This window comes from Semicossyphus pulcher, unplaced genomic scaffold (genome assembly GCF_022749685.1).
Source record: "Semicossyphus pulcher isolate SPU_LCO1_2020_fin unplaced genomic scaffold, fSemPul1.0.p SCAF_8, whole genome shotgun sequence".
In the NCBI taxonomy this organism is placed as follows: domain Eukaryota; kingdom Metazoa; phylum Chordata; class Actinopteri; order Labriformes; family Labridae; genus Semicossyphus; species Semicossyphus pulcher.
In genome coordinates, this window is record NW_027211759.1 from 1,550,846 (window position 1) to 1,575,569 (window position 24,724).

At 46.9% G+C, this 24,724-nt stretch overlaps 1 protein-coding gene across 4 annotated transcripts in view; it reads right to left on the reverse strand.

The window, feature by feature from the left end:
- Positions 1-210: 210 nt before the first annotated feature.
- Positions 211-24,724, reverse strand: part of znf609a (zinc finger protein 609a) — a 32,828-nt gene continuing 8,314 nt past the window's right edge. The window contains exons 2-9 of one of the 4 annotated variants that reach the window (XM_069686440.1): positions 15,319-16,157; positions 6,698-6,923; positions 5,839-5,926; positions 3,445-5,590; positions 2,824-3,205; positions 2,188-2,559; positions 1,705-1,774; positions 211-941 (exon numbers count right to left, since the gene is read on the reverse strand). In XM_069686440.1, the coding sequence (XP_069542541.1) occupies positions 932-941; positions 1,705-1,774; positions 2,188-2,559; positions 2,824-3,205; positions 3,445-5,590; positions 5,839-5,926; positions 6,698-6,923; positions 15,319-16,026 (4,002 nt within the window). In that variant the 5' untranslated portion in view covers positions 16,027-16,157 and the 3' untranslated portion in view covers positions 211-931. Of the gene's footprint in view, positions 942-1,695; positions 1,775-2,187; positions 2,560-2,823; positions 3,206-3,444; positions 5,591-5,838; positions 5,927-6,697; positions 6,924-8,349; positions 8,427-15,306; positions 16,158-24,724 lie in introns of those variants that run through there. The other 3 variants (XM_069686437.1, XM_069686438.1, XM_069686441.1) reach the window with 3 other exon arrangements.

Below are 24,724 nucleotides of genomic sequence, written 5' to 3' on the forward strand. Positions count from 1 at the left end.
AGTAACTCCTGTGTTCTGAGAGCTTAAACCACTGTTTTTGTGAATGGAGTCTGGTGGCTTAAAAGAGAGCGATGTATCAGCGCTTTCTGGTTAAAAAAAAGCATCTTCCTGTTTACCAGCAGGTCTATCTCCGTTAAACTTCACCTTTTGTCTGCGTTTTACTATCACACGATTCAGCATAATAAATGAGGACACAGGGGTCGGGCGCCGTTCCACCAGCTACAGGTTTAATATCAGATCAACAACAGTAGAAAAACAGAGGCAGAGGCTACCAGACAAAAAGAAGAGTAGGAAATCCAACAGCATCCAACAGGCTCTTTAAAATAATTCCTCTGTACAGTATTTACACACACACACGCACACACACACACACATACACAGAGTACAGTACAGCTACACACTGAGGAGGAGGAGTCTGAGGACGCAGCATCAGTCCCAACGCTGCACTCTGATTGGTCGGTCCGTCCTCCCTCCACAGTATTTTTTACTTCCTGCGAAGCTGACAGACTTCCAGGTGTGACGACGTCCGCTGCAGTCCGCGGCTCAGAAAGGTCAGAGGTCACTGTGGATAAAGTCTGTGAGGGGACGTCACAGATGAAGGCTCAGCCAGACAGGAAGTGATGGCCCTGTACTTCCTCTGAATGGCCATGTGTTTCTGCCCACCAGGTCCTCAGTCTGTGAACCTCTGCTGCCCAGCCTCCAGAGCACCATGGAACCGCCTGGATCCAGCAGAACCAGCAGGGCTAGCAGAACCAGTAGACCCTCTAATCCTCCTGCAGTCTCAGCAGTCCAGCGGGGGGGCGGAGCAGCCGGCTAGACGTCCAGGCAGAGAAATCAAACGTACACAAACACCAGTGAACTGATGTTCAAACAGAAACGCTTCCTCATGTGAGCCGGTCACATGACTCCGGGCAGGCAGGAGATCAGCCAATCAGGTGTGCCTGCAGACAGTGAGAGGATGTGATTGGTCAGGAGGGAAAATCACATTTACACCAACATAACTTCAGCTAACCCTGCAGGCACGAGATGCACCATCGGTGCGTCGGCGCGGAGCCCCGTCGGCGCGGAGCCCCGTCGGCGCGGAGCCTCATCAGGGAGTCAAAAAACGACCAGAGTTTCATCAGAGCATTTTTACTGCTTAAAGAGAGACGGCGCCTCGAGTGTTCCTGTGACGTCACGGCACAATCAATTCATTCAGTTCACAGTGAGAAAAAAAGAATGATTGTAAGCTTAACTGACAAAATGTGTACACAGTGTGAAAAGTTATTATTTTGTTACTGTCATTATTTATATTTTTGTCTTTTTATTGCCACCTGTACTTTTTGTCTATTTTTATTCCTTGAGTACTTTATTTTTTGCGAGCTGCTGTAACGAGTACGTTCAATCAATAAAGCGTATCTCATCTTAAGTCAAGAGTCAGAAGAGAACATTCACAGTAAAACGTTCAGATGATGAAAGAAGCTGCAGAGAAACGACAGAGCTGAGGTGTGACCACTAGGTGGTGCTGCAGACTGACACAGTGATGGAAAGATTCTCTGCAGAGGGCAGAAGAAGACACTTTGCCTGCTTCAGATGTTTGAGTCGGAGTGAGGATGTCGAGGATGTCGATGTCAGGTAAGAAGCTCTTCAGGTGACTTTGGATGTTATGAATATTAATTAGGAGGAAGAAAACATTAAGAACGTAATTCGTCTTACCGTTCTCACCTCCGTGCAGGCGGGTACATGGACGGGGCGGACGCCTGCTGACTGGCGACGATGGCTGAGGAGGAGAGACCTGAGAGAAAGAGAAACTGTCACCTACAGATCCAACATGGCCGACTCATAAATCATTCTTCTAAACCGGTCTGTACGAGTGTTTTTATGAAGTGTTCATACGTTACGTTCGCGTATGAAGGATGGAAGCTGCTAACTTCTACAAATAAAAACACACAGCTCTCTGTACGTTTCCCCAAACCAAACAGCGACACCATTTCAGCAACAAACTTCTAATTCAATGTCATAAAAGAATCAAGACTTAAAGAAGGAATAATGAAGCTGTCATAGTTTGTATTTTAGATCGATTTAAACAGGATGATGCAAATAAAGATTTCCACTCTGACCTGTTTTCATGGAGTTAAACCAAAATTAAATGAAGTTGAAATTAACTTGAGAAACGTTTAAAACTAAAAAGACAGACTGACGTCTCACCTGAGGCGTAGGACAGGTCGTACTGTCCCGACAGCAGCGGGTACCCCAGGTGATGATGGGAGGGCAGGATGCGTTGGGAGGGGGAGGATCGCGGCCGGTCGCCCTCTCTGTCCCTGTCTCTCTCTCGCTCCCTGTCTCTCTCCCGCTCTCTGTCCCTGTCTCTCTCCCGGTCGTGCGGGGGCTTGGTGTCAGGGATGGACGGGGACTTGCTTTTGTACTGGCTGGCGTGCTGCTGCAGCAGGTCCAGAGCTTTGGCCTCGCCGGGCGGCTTCACGGTGGGACTGGACCTGGAGGGCTTCTCCCCCTCCTCCCCTGCTGCTGCCACCTTCCCCCCGTACGAGGGGAAGGAGTAACCGGGCGGCAGGTACGAGCCTGAGGACAGAGACACAAATGAAGCTCAGTCCGATACAAAAATCATGTTATGCTAAGCTAAGCTAAGCTAAGCTAAGCACATCCTGACTCCATTACTGTACTGAACACACAAACATGGGATTCTATCTAATAAGCAGCTTTAGATTTAGATTGTATATTGTAACCCTGCTCCTGTGCTCCTGGACTCCTGCTGGGTTACATCAAGTTTTTTTAATCATGACACCTCCTCCTCCTCCTCCTCCTCCTCCTCCTCCTCCTCCTCACCCGGGTAGTTCTGCATCATGACGGAGGGCATGCCTCTGTACCCCGGGTGGCTGGGTTCGTAGCCATGGCTGTAGGCGTAGGGTCCGTGCATGTAGGGCATGTAGCCCTGGTGCTGGGCCAGGGGGGAGGTGAACTGCATGTGGGGGGGCCGCGACTCCTTCCCTCCCCCCCGGTGCTCCTCTTGAGGCAGCTGAGTCCTGCCCTCAATCCCCTCCTTCACCTCCTCTTTCACCAGGCCCTCCTTCGGCCGCGGCCTCTCCTCCTTCCCTTTCCTGTCACGCTCTCGCTCCCTCTCCTCCTTCCACCGCTCCTCCTCCTGAGGCTTAGGAGCTTCAGAGTATTTGTTGGGGTAAACGTACGGCCACAAGCGAGAGTCGGGCTCCTGCAGAGAAGAGGAAAGGTTAGTGAAGACAGCAGACGGCGTTGGAATCTGATGATGTCTAAACACAGTGATGTACTTTGGACGCATCTTTCTTTTTAAAGACTGAAATCTTACAACTTCTCACACTTAAAGACATTTACTATACGACACATGTTGGACACTTCCTCTTCCTCCTCTTCAAACACCTGCAGTAAGTAAAGACAGAGGGAACAGGACACAGGCTGTGGATATGCAGTTACCTGTCTGTACCACATGGCAGGCTCTACGCCTGCCGGCCGGCCCGGCTCCACCCCTGGCTTTCCCTCCTCTTTCCCATGATGCCCTGCTTCACTCAGCTTCATCTTCAGACCCTCTGGCTGGGCGGTGGGGGCTTTGGGATCCTCTCCCTTCGCCATGATGACGGATTTTGCCTGCTCTGAAGCAGGTGGGGGCTCTTTGGGCTTGGTGGGGTTCAGCCCCCCCTTAGCAGCGAGGTCAGTGAGGCTGGGGGCTCGGGACAGGGTGGGGGGCACCGAGGCTTTCTGCTTCCACTCCTCCTTTACGCACCCCTCTCGCTCCTTGCCCTCGGCCTTCTTGTCGGCCTGCCGCTGCCGCTCCTCATACTGCTGGCGGTAGGCGGGGTTAGAGGCGAGCAGGTGGGCGTGGTAGGCCTGGTCGGTGGAGTAGGAGTAGGGGGGGACGTAGTACTGGTTGTAGTACAGAGGCTGGGTGTACATGTTGGAGCGCTGCTGGATGACTGATGGCTGCTGAGGACCTGGCTCCGCCTTCCTCTCTTCCTGAGGCTCCACCTTCAGTTTGGACTCCTCCCCCACCTCAGGCTCCTCCTCCTTCTTCACCTTTACCTGAGCCCCCTCCACATGAGGCGGCGCTGAGGGTGCTGCTCCCGGACTGGGGTTGGGGTAGCTGGGGGAGTAGTAGGAGTCATAGTTGGGGTAGTAGGGTGAGTCCTTGCTGGGGGCCTGAGGGGGGAACAGTGCCTTCTTGGCCCCCTCTCGAGGCCCCTGATCAGGCTCCGTTTTCACCTTCACCCCCTCCGCTTTCCCCTCGCCGTCCTCCCCTGCGTCGGAGATGTCGGAGTAGGCGGGGCTGCTGGTTTTGACGGACGCGTTGTCGGCTCCATTTTGGTTGAGGTGGAGGGGGGGTGCGAGGCCGGCCTCCATCCTGCTGCCTCCCCCGATGGAGGGGCTGGGGGCGTTGTCGGAGAAGCTGTACACCTTGTCGGCCTCAGCCTTGATGCTGGCCAGCCGGCTCTGATGAGCCTCTGAGGAGCCGTTCAGCAAAGCGTCCGACTCCGAGTACGGGCTCCTCCCCTCCTCCGGCCTCCCCCCCTTACCCGCCGCCTTTGGACTGTCCCCCTCCTTGCCCCCCTCCCTCTTCTTCTTGTCCTTCTTCTTCTTGTCCTTGGAGAGGGTGGGGCTGGAGGCGGGGTCGGCCAGCGGAGGGGGTTTAGGTTGGATGTTCTTCATCTGGGGGCTCTTCGGGACGGACTGTACCACTGAGCCCAGAGCGGGGGAGGATGCCTGCAGGGCGTAGGGTGAGGGGGCGCCGGGGGCAGCGGGGGCTGTAGGGCGAGTGGACTTTAAGCCTTTCTGGGTCAGTTTATCAGGTTTGCCCCCTGCCGCCATCTTCTTGGCCTTCCTGTCATCCATCCCATCATTGCTTGCCTCATCTGTTAGACACGCCCCCTCCTCACCGCCGTCCGTCACTTCAGGCTCCGCCTCTCCTGCCTTCTTCTTCCCCTTCAGCTTGCCTGGTGAAGGGGACGGGGCATCAAAACCCCGACCTTTGGGTGTAGTGGAGCGTGCGGGGGAGATGGCAGCACCGTTGCAGGAGGCGGGGTCAGGGTGGAGGGCGGGGTCATCCCCATATTCACTGTCTGCGTCTTGGTCCAACCGGACGTCGTGGTCGTTGTGGGCCCGAGCCTGGTGGTACTTGAGCCCGTTGATGTGCTTATACTTCTTGTTGCAGTTGGGGTGGGGGCAGTCAATGAGCACGGGGGAGGGACAGGTCCGGTCCAGCGGGTGGAGGAGTGGGTCAGATTTACCTCCAGGGAGGGGGAGCGCAGCGCCGGTGGAGTTGGTTCTCATTCTCTTTGACGCCTTGGTGTCCTCGGAGCTGGAGGTGGGCTCCATGTCGGAGGCAGGTTTGGTCTTCCTCTTGGCGGAGGACGGGCTGGCCTTGGCGTCCTCGGTGCCTCCGGCTGTCTGGCTTCCTCTCCGCCCTTTGCTGTTGGCTGCAGCACCGCGCGTCTTGCTGCTGCCGCTGCCTTTGTTGTCGGAGGAGTTGCTGTTGTCGTTCAGCGGCGTGTTGCTGCTGGGACGCATCCTCTTCCCCCGACCACGACCGCTCCGCATCTCCACGTCACTGGTGGGAGACTCACAGAACCTAAAACACAAAGAGGGAGACGGCAACAATCAGGAGCAGGAAACTGGTTTAGTTCATTCACTCAACAGAGCTGTCGTCCTTCACACACGTATCTGACATTTAACCACAGACAGGTCATGATGCACTTACAGCTCTGCTTTCAGTGCAATAAAGTAACTTCTGTTCACTGAATTATCTAAAAACAGACCCTCACAGGTCACTGACTAGCCGATGTAAACTGATGCATGAGGTGTATTCAGAGTTTGTACCTGGGAGGGGCCCAGTCGTGTCTCGTGCAGTCCAGCAGGGTTCCAACATACGTCTTGTTCCTCCAGGTGACGTTTACAACCAGCATGCCTGCTGGGAAACAGATGGTTAATGTTTTGGACTAACTTCACGTCCAGCAGGTTTCTGAGGTGGAGTCACATCAGTGGTTCGGTTTCAGTTTGACTAACAGCAGACAGAAACGTTGCTCTCACAGCAGCAGATTAAAGTGTCGGGCAGCAGAAACAGCTCAGCGTGCAGCTGATGTGTGAACAGCTTCCTGCAGGAGAGAGCAGAGGTCTGCCAGCTCCGCTCTCTCTCTTCAACACCTAAAGCTGTGTGTGTGCGTGTGTGTGGTAAGCCAACAGGTGTGTCATAGCGCACATGAACAGATGGAGGCAGATCTTCTGTCATATGAAGAACTTATTCAGACGTGAACAGTGCGTCTTGTTTGCCGTCACAGGCTGAGATCAGAGCAACAACAGCCTCTTCTGAGATCAGCTGCTAAAAATGTAAACACTGAATCTACAGAAGAGATGCTGAATACATCTTTAATAATCAGAGACGGATCAACACTGGACCCAACCAAAACACTGATAAGCTCCTAAACTAGCAGGGCTGCTTTTGGTATTTATGTTACTTAGTGCAAATATATATATATAAATATATATATAACATATAACAGATCGTGTCTGTTCCTATCTCACCCCGAAGTGTGTGGGTGTGTGAGGGCACGTAGTTACCTCGGTGTGTTAGTGCTGCACATTGTTTCTCTGTTGTGTTACTAAAGTTCATCAGCGTCTCTTCATGTTGCGTGACAGCTTTAAATAGAACAGAAACACGTGTGTAAACTGTGGATCTCACCGTCCTCCGTCTCCTGCCACACGATGCCCTCCAGGTTGACGCTGGTGCCTGGCTCACAGGGGCCCAGGCACTCCGGCTCAGTGGCCAGCGCCGCGTCTGCCGTGTTCACCGCTACTGAGCGCGTGCGAACCATGATCTGCTCGCAGGGGGATGAGATGTCGCTGTTGGGGACGGGAGCGAGGAGGTGGAGGGGAGGAGGAGCGGGGGTGGAGACCGGAGATTCCATCTGGAGGGGGGAGACAGAGAGGACAGAGGAGGTGAGAGACTGAAAAACACACTTTGTCTCAGAGGTCAACAGGTTTGATTCATGATCAATAACAGAGCAGAACAGCAACAACAAAGCTCCATGAAGTGAGGAGACAACCAGGGAGGGAGGAGGAAGAGGAGGAGAACAGTGAAAGGAGAGAACAAAGAAGAGGAGGAAGAGGAGGGAGGGTCGACCCTGTAATTATCAGGTGCGGAGCAGCTGGTGTGGGGAGGGGGAGGGAGGGAGGGAGGGTGGGAGGGAAGGTGTCAGCGATAGAAATGCTCCCAAACCACAGGTGAGTTCAGCACCTTCGTCCTCTTCGACCCCCTCCTCCTCTGACCCCCAACAGGAGGTCAAAGGTCAGAACAGATTCAGTGGGTCATTTAACCCAGGAGGTAACCCTTACAGATACACTTCTCTGTCCCTGATCTGCTGATAAACTTTCATTATTTTAAATTCACACAAACAAACATTTTCTTCAGTGAAGGAAACCACAGGGTTCAGTCCACCTGTCCAGGTACTGTGGACTGACACGTCAACACACAATCACTTTCTCTAGAGAGGTTCTTCCTGCGTGACACAGAGGGAGGAGAGGGAAGAGAGATCCCAGCGGAGCTGTTAGCAGCATACACCTGAGCACACCTGAGCAGAGACTCAGTCTGCAGACACCTGAGGCAGAGCGTCCTGGATGAGCTAGGGTTGGGCTGATCGACAAACAAGGCTGTCATTAAATATGGAACCATCCTACCTTCAGGATCTAACAGCCCCACTGCCCCCAGTTTTGTTCATGAGGATTTTATTAAGTAAAGTTACAAACGTAACCATCAAGACTACGCGAGTGTTCGTTTTTACTTTAGCCCCTCTTACACTGCTCGTCCAAGCCGGGACTGTTCCTCCTCATCTTTAATGTAAGACCCACAGAGGATGACCGGGCGAAGACGATGGGCTCTGAGACGGAATCAGATGTAGTAACAGAAGCGAAACGGCATCAGTGCAGAAAGGTGGAACTTTGCTGTTCCTGCATTGCTCCGAGCACAACACAGCTGAAAAATGATACAACCCAAACAGGCAACTGCTTGTCATTATGCAGGAGGATGACTGTGGACCCGCTGGACCGGAACTTGTGGTTTTCGATAATAAACTAACGCTTATTGACCTACCAAAAGCAGATCAATAACTAGACAGAGGCTCATCTGAAGTCTGTGACAGTAACTTTCTGTGAACCGCCTTCGCCTGAGAAGTGCAGCAGCATGTGAACAAAACACTGCTGACTAAAATAAAATCAAGGATATCTGCAAACATCTGAGAACAGGATTCAAACTCGAGCTGAGGGTCTGTCTGACACATCCATTAACCTTAGGTGTCCCTATCTGAAAGCTTTGAGGACTTCCTCCTCATGTTTTACCTCGTCCTTACAGGCTGGGACACGCAGCAGAACACCTTCGTCCTTCCTGCAGACGCTCTCACAGACCGGGGCATCATGACGAGGAACACGAGCCGGGCTCTGCAGCCGGTTTACCGACTGGTTAGGAGGGTGTTACCGTGCAGCCCCTCTCCTTCAGCTCTTTAAGAATAAAAAACATGGCCGCCTGGAATGCTGGGAAACCCCCTGAGGAGAGGGGAGGGGTCTGTTTTACACCTCCACTATTGGTTGCAGAGTTTTTAACCAACAGACACAGCTCTGGGAAACACCGACTCCCCCTGCTCCCCCTGCTCCCCCTGCTCCTCCTCCTCCTCCTCCTCCTCCTCCTCTCCATTCAGTCAGAGGTATTCATTACAACAACAAGCCACATTCCTTTCAAGGTCACTCACTCGCTGAGAGAGAGAGGGATCCTGACACTGATCATTAGAGACTGTGTGTGCAGAGAGCGGAGGTTTGTTCAGAGAACCGAAGCAGGAGAGGTTACAGGAGGCAGCTGCACTTTAAGGAGAAAACAGGGCTGTTCATTTCTTACACTGGATTAGGAGACTGATTGAGGCCGTGTGGGTCACCCTGATGTTAAATCTTCAGGACAAACAAAGAGACTAAGTGCTGTATAATTATAGATCATAGAAAATGTCCAAGTCGGATAATCTGAAAGCACAAGACTGTGTGAGTAAAGGTTCAGGGGACTCAGTAAGAAACATCCAATGAGCAGGGCTGCCCTCCTTTTAGTCCACTGAGTGGTCGTAAATACAAACAGTCGAGTAGAGATTTAACTGGTCGTTCAGTTGCTGCTCCCCGTCTGTGCGTCTGTTACACCTATCTATAGTGTTACCTCCCACCATGGCCCTTTAGGCAGGCATGTGTGGCACGTTTAGCCGCCGAGCATCAATGTGATGATCCAGTTTGTGCCTTTTCAGCATGACTTTGTGATGATGTGTTTGGAGAAGAGACCTGTTTAAAATCCTAACCTGGCACCTGTTCAAATGAATAATTAAGCTATTAATTACATTTATTTACAGACCCTTGTTAACACCAAATGGATGGATTCTAGGGGTTTTATTTTTCAGCAACTAAATGACAAATTAGTCGACTAAGACACGTTTCATCCGTTTGGTGGACTATGATGGGGCTCCCCTTTGATTCAGAGACTTCATTTGTGCTTGTAAAAACACAGAATGTCTCAGGAGAGAGAGAGAGCGTGTAGATGGAGGGAGGTGGATCACACATGGCTGCTGTGGGAGTTGCAGGTCATCCTGGACACAAGGCCAGAGGGCCACATCAGGAATACTTTAAACACAAACATAAACACACATGGAAAGCTTTTAATAAGTGTGTGTGATGATAAGGAGCCCTCAAAGCCAATAACAACACCCAGGACACTTCCTCAAGGACCCCCTCCAAAACATATTCACACAATGACTTTTGAAAAGCCCTCAAGGACTATTTTTCCTCCTCCTCCTCGCAGACGGCCCTCACTGCTCTCACACACACTCACAGGAATGTGAGAAATGAACAACAGGTTAGAAGTTATTTCTCCACGAGATGCCGAGACGATGAACTAACATCTGGGATGGAGGGGAGGGAGAGAGACCTGGAGAGAGATCTTTAGACGGGCGCCAGGATGCTAACTGTTGGAACGACGGTGAGGTCTGAGAGAAGAAGAAGGAGCTTCTCAAGGAGCCTGGGATATTTTCAAGACCACTTAAAAACCAGAATTAACAAAGGAAGAGGACAACAAGCCGGAGTGTCCGGAGGATAATTCAGTCCTGGTCTGTTAAAACTGTAAAATCATCATTTCACCTGTAATGAGGGCCCTGCAGACCTCCTGCCGAGGGAACACATGACTGATTCTGATGCTGTCACAGGGGTCAGACATGTGACCTTTTCTCTTAAACAAACTTCCAGGAACATCAGGCTGCAGAGCCGAGGTGTCAGGGGCCCGTTAGCTTCTCGAGATGCTTCACTTCAATCTAGGTTTTCAGCAAACACACATTCCCCTCCTCCCAGCTCCACTTCTCCTGCGCCTGTTTCCCAGAAAGCACTGGGAGAGGAGACGTGGTTGTATTGTGCTGCAGGTTTTATGTGCAGGTGGAGAGACGGCCTGAGCAGGAGCCACGTCTTCATACCTTCCAGACTTTACAGTATCAGATTGCCAGTTGTAGACAGACAGAATTCATTCAGGATATTGTGTGTATTACAAAAATACATGTCGAGCTTTATAAAAACAAGGCAGAAGATAAAGAAAGAAATCAAAGATGGAGGCCGATATAATCAACCGATCTTTCAGATACTTTGGGATCTGTGTACACAGTCAGGTGACACTTTATTAGGTCAACATATTTAAAACTAATGCAATAAATACTCCCTTCATAAAGGCTTTAAATGTTATAGAGAGGTTGATTCAAATGTTGAACTACACTGACAGATGAGCACATTTAACAGCCTTTACTCTAAATCTTTGTTTGAATCTAAAACACATCAGCAGCTGCACTGACTTTTCAAACAATGTCGATTAGAGATCTCTGAGGGTTTTTATCCCCTAAATAACTGTGTACCGTACTCGAGCACGGCTCGTTGATCCGTGCTCGAGTACGGTACACAGTGTTCACACTAATCAAACGAACTGGACTTTGGGGTCAAGTGTGCTTGGATCCGGGCCCGGGTCCCTAATGTGAAAGCCCCCTCAAAGTCTTATTACGATGCATAAAGGAATTGACCAACAGGAATTTCATTTCAGAATCATGTTGGGTCAACAACAGTCTTGAAAATATTATATATAGAATAAAAAAATGCAGGATGCAAGCCTGGGTCGCCAGGTCAAAAGTTTTCCAGCGGAATTGGGCTACTGTTGAAGTGTTGCTGCGGACCCAGTGTGAGGCCCAGTGTGAGGCCCTGTGTGAGGCCCTGTGTGAGGCCCTGTGTGAGGCCCTGTGTGAGGCCCTGTGTGAGGCCCTTTAGAGGCGCGAGGCCTGCCGCGTTTTCTTCTGTGAAAGAAGCATGTGATCTGTTTTGACCCTGCCCCTGGAAGAATTGGGATCTAGAATAGTTAAAATCCAAACGATAGTCAGCCCTAACAGCAAAGTGTGAGGGCTGAGATGAAACATTAATGTCTCATGGATTTCGCTGACCAACACCAAAACTCGACGTGAATGACTGCTTTCGACATTTCTGAGCAGCTGGAAATATCCCGACACTTTCCCATCTCTCTCTGTAATCTTTCCTGTCAGTCTTCTTTAAACTGTCCAACAGGAAGAAAGCGCTTCACTTCTTTTCCAGCGTCTTTACTGTGTTTAGTCTGAGTTCTCGTCCTCGTGCTGTCATCCGTTTCTGTCTCTTCTGTAAGAATACACTCACAGTCTCCGGGCTGAGTCTCATGGAAATGTCGAGCCTCGAACATTGGGACATTTTCATCGTCAATTTCAACCATCAGTCGGCTGACAGCAGCTCAGCCTGCGTTAAATTAAGATGCTTCAACATTTTGCTTCAGTTATTTTAACAGAGAAAACTATAATACACTACCCACAGACACTTGGGAGCAGAGATCAGCTGGACTTTGATGCTACAAACATACAACCTATTTTATCTTTTAATCAACATCCTGTTAAACTAATGCAATAACAAGCTGTTGGATTCTTGCTTAACCTCCAACAGTCTGTTTCACATCCTAATTAACACAGGTATAACTCTACACCTTAAATCAACGACCTGAATAACCTTACATCTGCAGCTTGCTCAACCAAACGCACAGCTTCTTTTAGATTCACCCATGCTGCAAAAGCTCAATTCATTAATCAACAGCATGATGAACCTTCGATTAACAGCCTGCTTATGATTAGCCTAATTATCAGTCAGTTTATCCTGGAGTCATCACCTTAAATCAACAGCCCATTCATCCTTCAATTAACACCCTGGTTATCCTCGAATCAAAAGTCTGTTTAACCCCAAATCAACAGCTCATCACTCCAAAACTTTATCAGAGGATTGCATCCGTCTTCTTAACCTTTAATAGTAACCTGTAATCAATGGCTGATTTAACCTAGGAATCACACCCTGTTTAACCCCGAATCAACAGCATGTTTGACTTTGAATTAATAACCAAAAAAAATCTCATATCAGCTGTCTATTTAATCATGAATTTCAGCATATTTAAACCTGAATCCAAACCTTGATTAACCTTGAATCAAACCCCTATTTAACCCTAAATCTAAACATGGTTTAACCCTGAATCAAACCCTTTTTTAACCTTGAATTGACACCTTGTTTAACATTAAGTCAGCGGCCTGTTGAACCTTGTATTCACTGTATTTTAACTCTTAATATAAACCATGTTTAGCCTTTAGAGAAAGGGAATTAAAAACAACTGTTAGCCTGACATCAATAGCCCATTTATTCTTGAATCAAAAGCTGTTTAATCCTTCAATCAAAGGCCTGCATAACCCTGAGTGAATTGACAGCCTGTTCACTGAGTAAACCGCCTGTTTAGCCTTTAGTAAACAGCTAGTTCAATCTACATAAACAGTCCGTTTAACCCTGAAGCAGCAGCCTGTTAAAGGCGGACACGTAGGCTCAGCGGGGGCTTATTGGTGCTGAAATTCCGAGCAGGTCAGATTAAAAGTTTCCAGGATGAGCTGGAGGGATCGACTACTGGAGCATTATCTAAAAACAGAAACTGGGTTGGATAAGATGACTTTGTAAATAGCTTGTTTCTGAGGTGTAGTGCTATTTTTATCTAGCATGTAAAAATACACTTGTATATCAGTAATGCGCAGCCTGTGGATACTGACTGGGACTAATGATTAGCACATGTCCTGCACAGCGTTTGAAACATGTTAAACTCCACAAGGGGCTTCCTTACTCTAAATTTTTAGTTGTTGTCGGCGTGTCAAACCTTGAATCAAGTGTGTTTATAATTAATAATCAATCTGTTTATCCTGGGATCATAACCTTGAATCAATATCCAGTTTAACTTTGAAGCTCACCTTTTTTAAACAAAGTTCTGTGGTCTCAATCAGAAACGTTTTAGAATTGCCCTTAGCAGATTTCTTCAGCCAGCAGCCACAAGACAAGCTTTAATGGCTGCAACATGAACAAAATGTGCTTGTTGTTTCCACTGACAGACAGTTATTCTAGTGTGTGACAACATGACAGAAAGGATCCCTACAGAGATAGACCTTTTTGTTACAGAGGAAGATGATTGTTTTAACCACACACAGACGTTACATCGCTCTCTGCAGACACACCAGACTCCATTCATAAAAAAAGAAATTTTACCTTACAGAACACAGCAGATGCTGTTGCACTTTTGCCATAATCGATTCGGTTTTTTTAGTAATTGTGTGACTTTGGTTGTTTACGTGGTAATTTCAGATCCAACACTGATAAAGGCAGCAGCAAGCAATCAACTCTTGTGAGGTAAAATCACTGTTTTTGTTAATGGAGTCTGGTGTGTGTGCAGAGAGCGATGTAACGTCTGTGTGTGGTTAAAACAATCATCTTCCTCTGTAACAAAAAGGTCTATCTCTGTAGGGATCCTTTCTGTCATGTTGTCACACACTTAGAATAACAATCTGAGCCTGTCAGTGGGAACAACAAGAACCTTTAGTGGACGCACCCCCAAAGGATTACATTGCAGCCATTACAGCCTGTTGTACTGCTGTGGGCTGAAGCAATCCCAAAACTTTTAGACCCTAAAATATATTTAAATATGGACACAGGTTAAAAAAACTGGACTTACCTTTAAAATCATACTTTAATTTATAGATTAAGAAAATAGCTTTCGACTGCTGCACATTTTCCCACTCATTCTTCAAGGGGAGTAAAATCCTGCGGTGTGCTCAGTATCACAGACGGATAACGTAACACACAGAGGAAGACTTGTGGGATTTTCCATTACAGCTAAAGCAGATGTATTATAACAAGATAGAAGACTGTTTTAAGGTCTTAGCAGCTCAGTAATTATGAGGTTAAGAATCTCTGACACCAGCAGGCGGCCGGGTCACTGTCTGCTTCAACCCAGAGTTCAGAGGTGACAGCAGTAAAATCTGTGTGACGGATGGACGGAGGAGGTCGGCCAGCTGGAAGAGGGAAATGGAGAACAAGTGCTGGAACTTGGCAGCAGACCTGCTGGATAACAGACAGCTCTGAGTGGCTGATCGCTGCAGGCCAGCAGGACGCTTTGGCAGGATGGAAACCTCAATGCTGAGCTAAATTTATAAAGATGAGGAAAGCTGGGCTGAACGGCAGCTGTGGAGGAGATACGAGCTGAACACTGAGCCAAGACAAGCCGGGGGAGAACCTGTGCTTCCTAACAGCATTAACCAATCATTTCCTTATCTCTTGCTTTCACTTTTAGAAAGACTTGACATGATACGTTCCTTTCCAGGAAATACATCCATCTCAACACCTCTACATCTCACCCTACAAGAGGCATTCAAATGTAAAAACCATTCTTTCCAAATGAGGTCACTTCTGGCTCCAAACACAAAGATGACAAAACTCAAGGCTTCAGACGGTTGTCTACAAATTGGTGATTTCAAGTTTGGTAAATTAGCTTTTAAACTCCCTTTTATGAGTCCAGAGACCATAAAAAGTCAAGATATCTCAAAAGGCTGGATAATAATGGCTGGATTTAGAGAGATCATCCCCAACCTGATTCATATACCAGAGCCCAGTCAGGATGCACAGGTATTTGTTTTACCTCTTAACCAGAAGAAACACATATATCTTGGTTACCATGGTAGCACAGTTCTGCTCTGCAAACCAACACAAACAAAAAATGGGATGGGTACGGGGGAAGAGTTTAAAGCAGGGCATTATTTAAATCCAACACTTCACAGAGAAAGCAGCTCTAAAGAAGTGTCCTAAAGCAAGGCACACAGCAGCCAGCACAGCGAGGAGAGTTCAAACATTGTGTATAATAAATCTGGTTCCTCCTACCTTCACACTCACTTTCTTCAGATTTCTGCATTCACCGTTATCCACTTCCTCCTGTTCTGTTGTCATGGCGACAGGCTGGCCAATCCCAGTCGAGTCCAGTGCCATATTCCCAAGCTGCTCGGCTGCAGCTAACTCAGGGTTTTGTTGTCCCTCGAAGGGGCTGCTGCGAGGGGCCCCCAGCGGCAGGATGGGGGCCACAGCCTCCTTCTCAGCGTTGACCACTCCTGTGGCCACAACCTCCATTTTCTCCTTCTTACTTTTCACCCCGTCCTTGTCCTTTTTCACCGCGGGGAGGTTACGGGACGGTTTACTGGACTTGTCCGTTCCCTTAGTGGGGGTAGAGTTGGGGTTCTGGGGGGGCGGGTCCCCGGGGGCCCGACCCTGAACCTCCTTCTTAGCTCCGTCTGAGACGGGGGCCTTCACGCTCTCCTTAGAGTTTTTACTACGTTTAGATTTGGATTTGCTCTCTTTGCCCTGCGCGGCGGCTACAGGACTAACAAACTTTATATTATCAGGTAAAGCAGCCACAGCGCTGGGGGGGGCGGTCATGCCCCCTCCCTCCTTACTGCTCGACATCTCTAGTTTGTCCTTCTCCAAGTCGGCGTCCAGGTCAATGATCAGATTGCCAACACCAATATCCCACTCATCGCCGCTGTCATACGTGTCCACCGCGTTGGAGTCCACACCTTTCCCGCCTGCAGGGCCGCTGCTGAGGGACATCTTAGTAGGAGCGTCCCGGAGCGCCGCAGGAGGGCCGCAGGAGGGCCACAGGAGGGCCGCGCTCCTCCCAGCCGCACGACGCCTCCTCAGGGCAGAACCCCGCGCCTCCTCCCTGCTCCCCACATCGCCTCCTGCACACAGGACAGACAGCAGGTTAGACGGAGACAACAAACAGCAACAACAGGAAAAAAACATTTTAGATTTTTGTTTTAGCGAGAGGCCTGATGTCATTCAGCAAGGTCCAAAGATTGAACCTGAATCATACCCGTTCTCCCACAGTTTGACCTCTAACCCCTCTGTACAAACACACATCAGCAGCAGGTTAAAGGTCAGTTTTTTTCAGGCATGTACAGGTTACTGGAGGAATCAGGTTATATTGGCATAATTACATCCAGAATAATAATAATAAAAAGTAAACTTAGCATTGAAATGAAATAAAGCTGATGATCTAAATGAGTCTGAGTTTTCTTGTATAAATCTAACAGCATATATTTAGTGGTATATAAGGAGCTGCAGAGTCATCGCGTCCTGTTTGTTGTGATCAGACAGCAGCTCTGGTACTTCCTGTTATGCGTTTCCTGGGGACAGACGGGTGAAGTGGGCGGGGGACATTTACTGCCCTGACATAAAGGCCATATTGACGAGGGATCACAGTCAGTCACTGCGTGGCTGTTTCCCAGCATGATGGAGCAGACGCACCCTCCTCTACAGCCTCCTTCAGGCCTCTTACCATGTGAAAGGAGCCATGTGACCTCTGACCTTTCTGACAAAACAGGGCAGTTGACAGAGCCATGGGAGCGGATGAGTGTGGGGGGGGGGGGGTTGAAATGTTAACAGTTTACAGCCTGAATGACTTAACACTGATGCTAATTAAAGTTTAGATTAACGTAGCATGAAGCTAACATAAAGAGTTTATTATCCAGGCTGAGCGTCTACTGAAGATTTCTCAGAAGAGCTGTTCTCAGATCAGACTTTCTGGTTCCTCCTGCTTCACTTCATTTAAAGCAGAGTGGAGCATCTGACCCCTGCAAGCCTCTTTATACGGCCCCGGCCAGCAGGACAAATCATCGGGTCCGCTCCGATGGAAACTTGGCCTGAACATTTCCACAACTCAACATAGCCGAGCCAGCGAGCATCTTCCATCTCTGCCGGGCCATAAACTACACGTCTGAGTCCTCGTCCAGTTATTAACACGCTGTCAGAGCTGCTGGAGATTTACAGCGAGCCGTGCTGAGCTGCAGGTCGAGGAAGACGAGGAAACTGCTGCTCGGCTCTGTGTGGACTGTTAGGAAACTGGACCGGAGTATAACTGGTCTGCATGACCAACACCAACATCAAACTGCAGGAGATACAGACCATTTAGAAACGTTCACACGATCCAGCTTTTCAAATATTATTATCACGGCGAATCACAGGTAGATTAATTAATTAAAGTAGAAACATTCAAGTTTGAAATGACACGCTGAATACTCTAATCAATGACTTTAGGCTGTCAGTTTAATTAAATGGGTCATTACAGTTCGAAGATGAACTTTCCCCTCATGTTCAGCTGAGTTACAGCCTCACCATCTGATGGTATTTTTGCTGTTAGATGTTTTATTGTAGAGAGAGTATAAAACATTTAAAAATACTTCATAAATATCAGATATTATGCTATTGTGTTACTTCAGGATGAATTTGTAGTGAAAATAATATGCCTCAAGGACGCAACTTTTATAACTATTAATGTAGACTGTATCATTGGGACTACTGCACCAACACAAAATGTAGCCCCTGAGAGGCGTGTGTGTCTGAAATGTTCTCGTGGCATTTCAAAGTGTCATAAAACAGAACATCCTGATACTCTTACTAAACTCTCTCTAAAAAAGTACCAATTAAGTTAATCCAAAGCATTGTAGTTTCTCTTTTCATTTCAAATACATTTAGAGAAATCAAGTTTCTTCTGTTTGTAATAATAACGACACAGACGTCAGAGCTCCATGCGGATAAATAGTCTGTGGAATATATACAGGACTAAAAGAGTTTAATTCTACCATTAAGAACTATTCATACCTGAGGGTTCAAAGCAGGACATTACAATTAAATAATGACACTCTTCTTGATGACATGCCTCAAACGAATTATCACCGAACTCGTTTCATGTGCAGCCAAAAGTCCAGGAACATCAAGAAGTGAATGTACAGAAACTATAATCACAAATAAGTTATCATCAGAATCAGTTCCGCAGACACACAAACCCTCTGTTACATCTCTGCACACTAACATGAATCAGCCACATTCAAATGAGAGCTGCTGTCGAACACAGGAACACCTGAGCGCTCAGAGAGACGTCTGTTTGTCAGCGACTCTGCAGAACAAGTGTGCAAATCACTCTGATAACAGGAAGCTTTACTTCTGTCGTAAGGAGCACAAATCGCATCAATGTTTAGAGCATGATCTTTTACTGCGACCGTACGAACACGTGACAGACTTCAGATTTAAAGTCTGAAGAAAGAAGTTAAAAGAAAAAAGGAATGATATTTAGATTTCAGAAAACTATAAAATCAATCTGTCAGATTAATGTTTGTCACATACTGATAATTAAAGTTATTATTGCAGCATTAATTAACCATCACTCCTCATCACTACTAACCAATCAGCAACTCCGCTCTCAAACTGAATCATCTTGAAAATGATCCAAAAGAAAATCAGAGGCTGAATTACATTTAATGTCTGTTACTTTTTTAATAAAATACGACACTTTACGACCAAACCACAGGCAATAAATCCAGGCCATCAATACACCGATAATTCCTACCCTTGCGAAATTGCAACCCTTTATGATGCAGTAATCAAAGCCAGTAATGAGGCTGTCTTTGTAGATGAAAGTCTGGGCACACCAAGCTTCAGTTTGAGACAGAGATGCAGGGAGGAGGAGGAGGAGGAGGAGGAGGAGGAGGAGGAGGAGGAGGAGGAGGACAAGGAGGACGAGGAGGAGGAGGAGGACGAGGAGGACGAGGAGAAGGAAACAAGCAAACAAGCTTCTGGTCTGAAGTCTGCCAGTTTAAATGAATCACGGACCTTTAGCAGCGCTTTCTATTTGCCATATTTGATAGATATGCAAACTAGTTCTTGGCTGTGATCAGTTGCAAGACAACCAGTAGCACTCTAGTCATGCACTGGTGTTGTCCAGGAAATAGTCCGGCCCGAAACCTCAAATCAAATAGGAAAGTCACATTTTAAGCTGTGGCTTTTGTCAGGATTTAAATAGCCCGATATAATGTTAATGAGTGAGCTTAAGAGGTGGATTTGTGTTACCGGGTTAGATGTTTACAGTCTTTATGCTAAGCTAAGCTAACCAAGCGCTGGCTGTACAGATATACTGACCATACATCCATCAGAGTGGAATCATCTCTCTTCTAATTCTTGATCAGAAAGAGAAAAATTGTGTTGAAAAAGCTCTTAATCAGCTTTCACAACCACCCCACTCTCCATGCAGGTCAAAGGTCATGCTTTATGTGTTACCTTCTCTAGGAGATGTCAAAGGTCAGGGTTACACCACTGCTGCTTCACAAATAAATCCTCAGGTTAAAAGTGATGTAGAACTGAATGTGTCTGATTTAGGAGCCAAACTGTGGTCTTATTGTTTTCTGTATTTCCTCCTTTTTACTGAAAGGATGTTTAAATATAGTTATAGAAAGTTTGGTTGAGTTGTTATAACTGGACCTGTAGCAGGTCGAACCTCTGACTCGGCCTTTCTGTGAGTGGATTTACTAAAACGGCCTGATTTCACCCTCCAGTCCGCCGAAAACCACTTTTACTCTCCGTTTTCAGTGGGCTGTAAATCCAATAATCCACTGACCACTTTCACTGCTTCAGCCGCCTGTTGGATGTTTACACTGCGTCTCCACATGAAGTCTGCTGGCCGCTACCTGCACACAGTCTCTCTGCCAAAGACTCAGTCAGGTTTACAGTGTGCAGAGCAGGAGGAGAGGAGATAATAAACAGTAGAGGAACTCCATAAAGAGAAATAACGAGGGTCTATAAATACTAAATACCTCCTCTATGGTTTAATACTCAGTAATAAATGTCTCTGTGTGGTTAAATCATCTACAAGCAAAGAAAGTGAAAAGGAGGATTTAACAAGCTTCAGGTATCTGTCAAGTTAAAAAATATATTCGAGGCAAACAGAAAAGAAGGAAAACATTTAAACTAGATTTACAGACGCGCAGAGGTTTAGGAGGAAAGGAGGAGGTCAAAGTTTAGGGATAGACGTTCACTCTGGTTGAGGCTGAGAGTGATTTGATGATTTGACTGATTTATTATGAATTATTATCTTGTCTATATGGTATAAACGGAGCTACAGTCAGCAACTGGTTAGCTTTGCATGAAGACAAAGGGAAACAAATGCAAACAGCCCAGCTCTGTCCAAAGGTAACAACAGCCACAAATCAGCTCCACTAACACTGTGTTCAGACCAAAAGGTTTGTCCAAGTCTGCTAATATCCGCTCTTCCTGATGCATCAGAAACACACCAAACATCGTCATCTCTGGGTTCATAACGTCTCCTGTCCTCTCACAGCTGGTTAACCTCCCTCCTCCTCCTGAGCTGTGTCTGATGAACTCTCCTGCTGCTCCCAGCTCCTTCAGGCTGACCAGTGCCCAGTGTGATGAGCTGTTAGCTCGGATCAGTACCAGGATTTCTCTGATGGACACCAACTACCGGCGTTCTGTTTCAGCTGTGGAGCGCCTGTCCATCTGTCTCCGCTGAGTGGCAGGTTCACTGTATCTAGCAAGTCACGCGTGGGCTGAGATCTGTCTCACTACAGCGCTATGAAGCCACAACAAACAGATGTTACTGAGACTTAATGACAATAAACAGGCTGAGAGGATGCTGAGAGAACTACATCAGGATGCTGAGAGAACTACATCAGGATGCTGAGAGAACTACATCAGGATGCAGGGTTGTTAAAGGTCTGAGTTCATGCTCTGTCAGGTCACAACACTACTTTAAAACGCTTGAGTTTGGATCAGGCATTTCTGATGCAAAGTCATGTAGTGTAACATGTAACACTCAAGTGGAACACATGCTCTGTGTACTTCTGTATTAAACCAATGCTCACGTAATAATCAACTTTAAACTAAACGCTACACCAACACTACGTCAAAATAAGTAAACATGTGACCAGAAAATTGAAGTGATGGAGACACAGCAGCAAGCTAACATGTCAGCACAACATGAGCTCAGAGTGTTTCAGGAGGAGGATCAGCCCTGCAGGGCAGACCTGAGGTCAGCGCTCAGACTGAAACAGTTCATGTTTCACACAGACGTCCTGCTCCAGCTCGGTCTGCTTTAACCCTCCACCTGCTGCAGTCTAGTCAAGAATGATATGATCATGATAATTGAATCCCTGCTCTAATCATTGTGATCAGCCTGCTCAGGGGTCTGTGCTTCCTGTGTATTACAGAATATATTTTAAAATGCTTCTTGGTTTATGAAGCACTGGATTATTTCCACTGATCTTGGATCAGGTCTGCTAACAAACCACAGTCCAAACTGTAATGCTAATGTATTTTGGTAGGGCCCACAGTACAAGGCTAACACTTGGTGGCCACCTACATGTATGTGTGGTGAAGGGGCACGGGGAACATCAAACCATGCTCTAAAGTTTTTTTTGAACAAACTTTGGGTCTCTTTCAGCAAACAAAAAAGATTTTTTGGTTTTGGTCTTTCAATGTGACAATACATAAATCACCACCTGCCTCAGGAGCTCAATGAGGAGCTTCCTCATCATTACCTAGGTGAAGTTTAAAAGCAGATTCAGAAACATGACTCCATCAGAGCAACATCCTGTACAACTCAATATAAATATGTGATTTCATTTTGTCTGTAAAATTCAATATGAACTGGTCTGAGGTGAATGCAGGACCTTATGGAGCTCTGAGCTCAGATAATAAGAGCTGCCGACAGAGCTGCGTGTTTTCAGATTGAATCAGTCTGTAGAGGGGAGAGTGTCCTCCTCTGATCTGTGCGTCTGTTTCTACATCCATCTAAACCAACATTCAGACGGGTTATTATTGTGCTGTTGTGTGCTGATCAGTCACATCTTCCAGGACTGTTTGGATTCTCTGAGCTGCTTCTTTGCATGCACCATAATCACTGATCCCTGCAGCTCTGCTGATGGAGCAGCTCTCCCCAGATCAACATTCTAGTGCTTTTTAATGGTCGTTACCTGACACGTGTACGTACAGTATGTTTGTGTGAAAAAGTACTTTGTGAGAAAACATCCAAATAATGATAATAAAGCAGAATAACCTTCAAGAAAGAGATTAAGTAAATTATCATTCCAAATCAGTCAGTAAGTCATCATTTTCAACGGGAGCTCGGTTGGTTTTTGTGTTAGGATCTTTCAGGGTTCATAGTTTACAAAGTTTTACAGGAGCCAAATTATCCACAGCTCCTCTCCCAAAACAAACAGACAGATTAAACCAAGTAAAAAGCCACAATGAAGAAGTTTGTCCTTCCAAGGCTCCTCAAAAAGGCCGCAAGCCGTGCTGCAGCTAACTTTAGCTACTTAGCTGACTCCAATCTTTGGTCATTTTTAACTAGTTTATTAAACCTGATGGTGCCATGACTTGAAACAGTAAGAAAGTTGCCAACTGGAAAATGATTTAATGTTGGTCAGACAGCCGCCGCGTATGGAAAAGTGCATAATACAGGTAAAATACCAGACTGTTGTAGGCTGACACACAGGTGAGAAAGTTATTCTTAATAGTCGAAGCTTCAGATCAAACAGCCAAATACAGTCTGACTGACGAACTTCTGAGTCTGCACAGCCCTGGCTCTGTCCCTTTTACTTGGAGCATAGTGCACTCATCAATAATAAAACAATAAGGATGATAAGGATGTTGTGTTCCTAACTGAACTCTCTTTGTAAATCAAATTTGCAGATGCAACCAAACTACAGCAGAAGCACAGGGTCAAACTGTCATCTGTAAACTCAGGGGTTAATCCTACCTCTGAGGTTTGTAAAGGTTATTACATTTTTCTTATGTTGCCATCAGTCAGATGGATGAAACAATTCTGCCTCAGCCCTCATATATACATAGCAGCCTACTGACAGCCGGCTCAGACAGCTAAAGAAGAAGAAACACCAGCTGCACATTTTCACATTTTGTTGGCTTTTAAATCACCTTCACAGTTCTGCAGCTTTCAGGCAAAGACATCAGTCTCAAACTGCTGCATCAGTGTGTATCTGTCAGCACTGAGAACGACCTGCTGCCAGTAAATCACACTCACTGCTCTGCTTCCCTCCAGCATGCATCCGCTTACTGAAGAGACCTGGAGGCTGCAGGAAGTGAAAGTTCAACCACCACACCTGAGCCTCTGAATCAAGGCTCCACATAAAAGAGGACATCTTTCACTTTGTGGATTCAGTTCTTCTCAAAACAAAACAAAGCCTTCACCAGCATCCTTCATCATGCAGCTGTCAGAGCCTGAAGTGGAAACACCCGCATCCTGTTTCAGTGCACAGAGATGATCGAGTGATAAGAACGTGTGCTGAAGAGTTTAGTAAAACGTGCATGTGATGCTGCAGATAATCACACTTAAACTGTAAGAATAGGCTGAAACAAACTCATTTTATCAACACACTTTCTAAAACCGCTTCATATGCTTACTTTGAACTAATCCTCCACCATGGAAGCACAGACTCAACACTGACGCCTTGAAATGTGAATCCTCAACAGGCGTGAAAACAACAGCAGCCAACAGGCTCCACCAGCGACACACCGAGACCTCTAATGTAAGAGGCCTTCAGCCTTCAGCCTTCAGCCTGTGTGTGAAACAGAAAGCAGAGCAGGAAGCTGTTTCTCTGTCTCTGTCTCTGTCTGGATCGACTGTCACACAAACAGCTGCAGGATCCAAAACGACTCATTGAACTGTGATTCAAACACAGGTATGTATGTATCAGCTACGTTTCCCACTAAGCGCAGTGTGAAACCTTTTTTACAGAACACATATTACAGAAAACAATATTTGTGGTGATTTTTAGACGTCGTCATTGTAATTTGTCCAGCCTAGTGCTCTCTGAGTGCACAGTTTACATCCTCTCAGCACTGTCTGCAGCACACGTTGCAGAGCATCACAGACACCAGGGCTGTCGCGGTGAAGGAATTTCCCCTGCAGTGATTTAGGATGGCTCAACCGTGCGGTGTGCGGTATTACCGTCATTTATTTTTTGTTTTTGCAAATTACTTTATTTTTGCTGATTTTACTGACAGAGGGTTTAACTACTGCACTGAGAGAGAGAGAGAGAGAGAGAGAGAGAGAGAGAGAGAGAGAGAGAGAGAGAGAGAGAGAGAGAGAGAGAGAGAGAGCCCCCTGTTTGAATAACGACTTAGGAGTGCTACGCAGACATGTAGGTCTGTGAAGCTGTCTAAGCATATCAGCATATGCTTTGTTTGTCGTTTAATGCACATGGTGCACCTCTCCAGTAAACGTGAGAGACGCAGAAAACACTTTGTTATCATCGTTTTTTTAAAACGTAATTACCATCGATTCCCAAGTCCTTCCCGTCCCTCACTGGGGTGTAAATGTATTTATTCTTCATCCTCGGTCGCGTGCTGTGGTTCCAGGGAAAAAAACGGTGCTTCACTGCTGACACTGAATAATATTTATTACATTTCCACATTTTTTCAGTTGATTTATTGAACATGG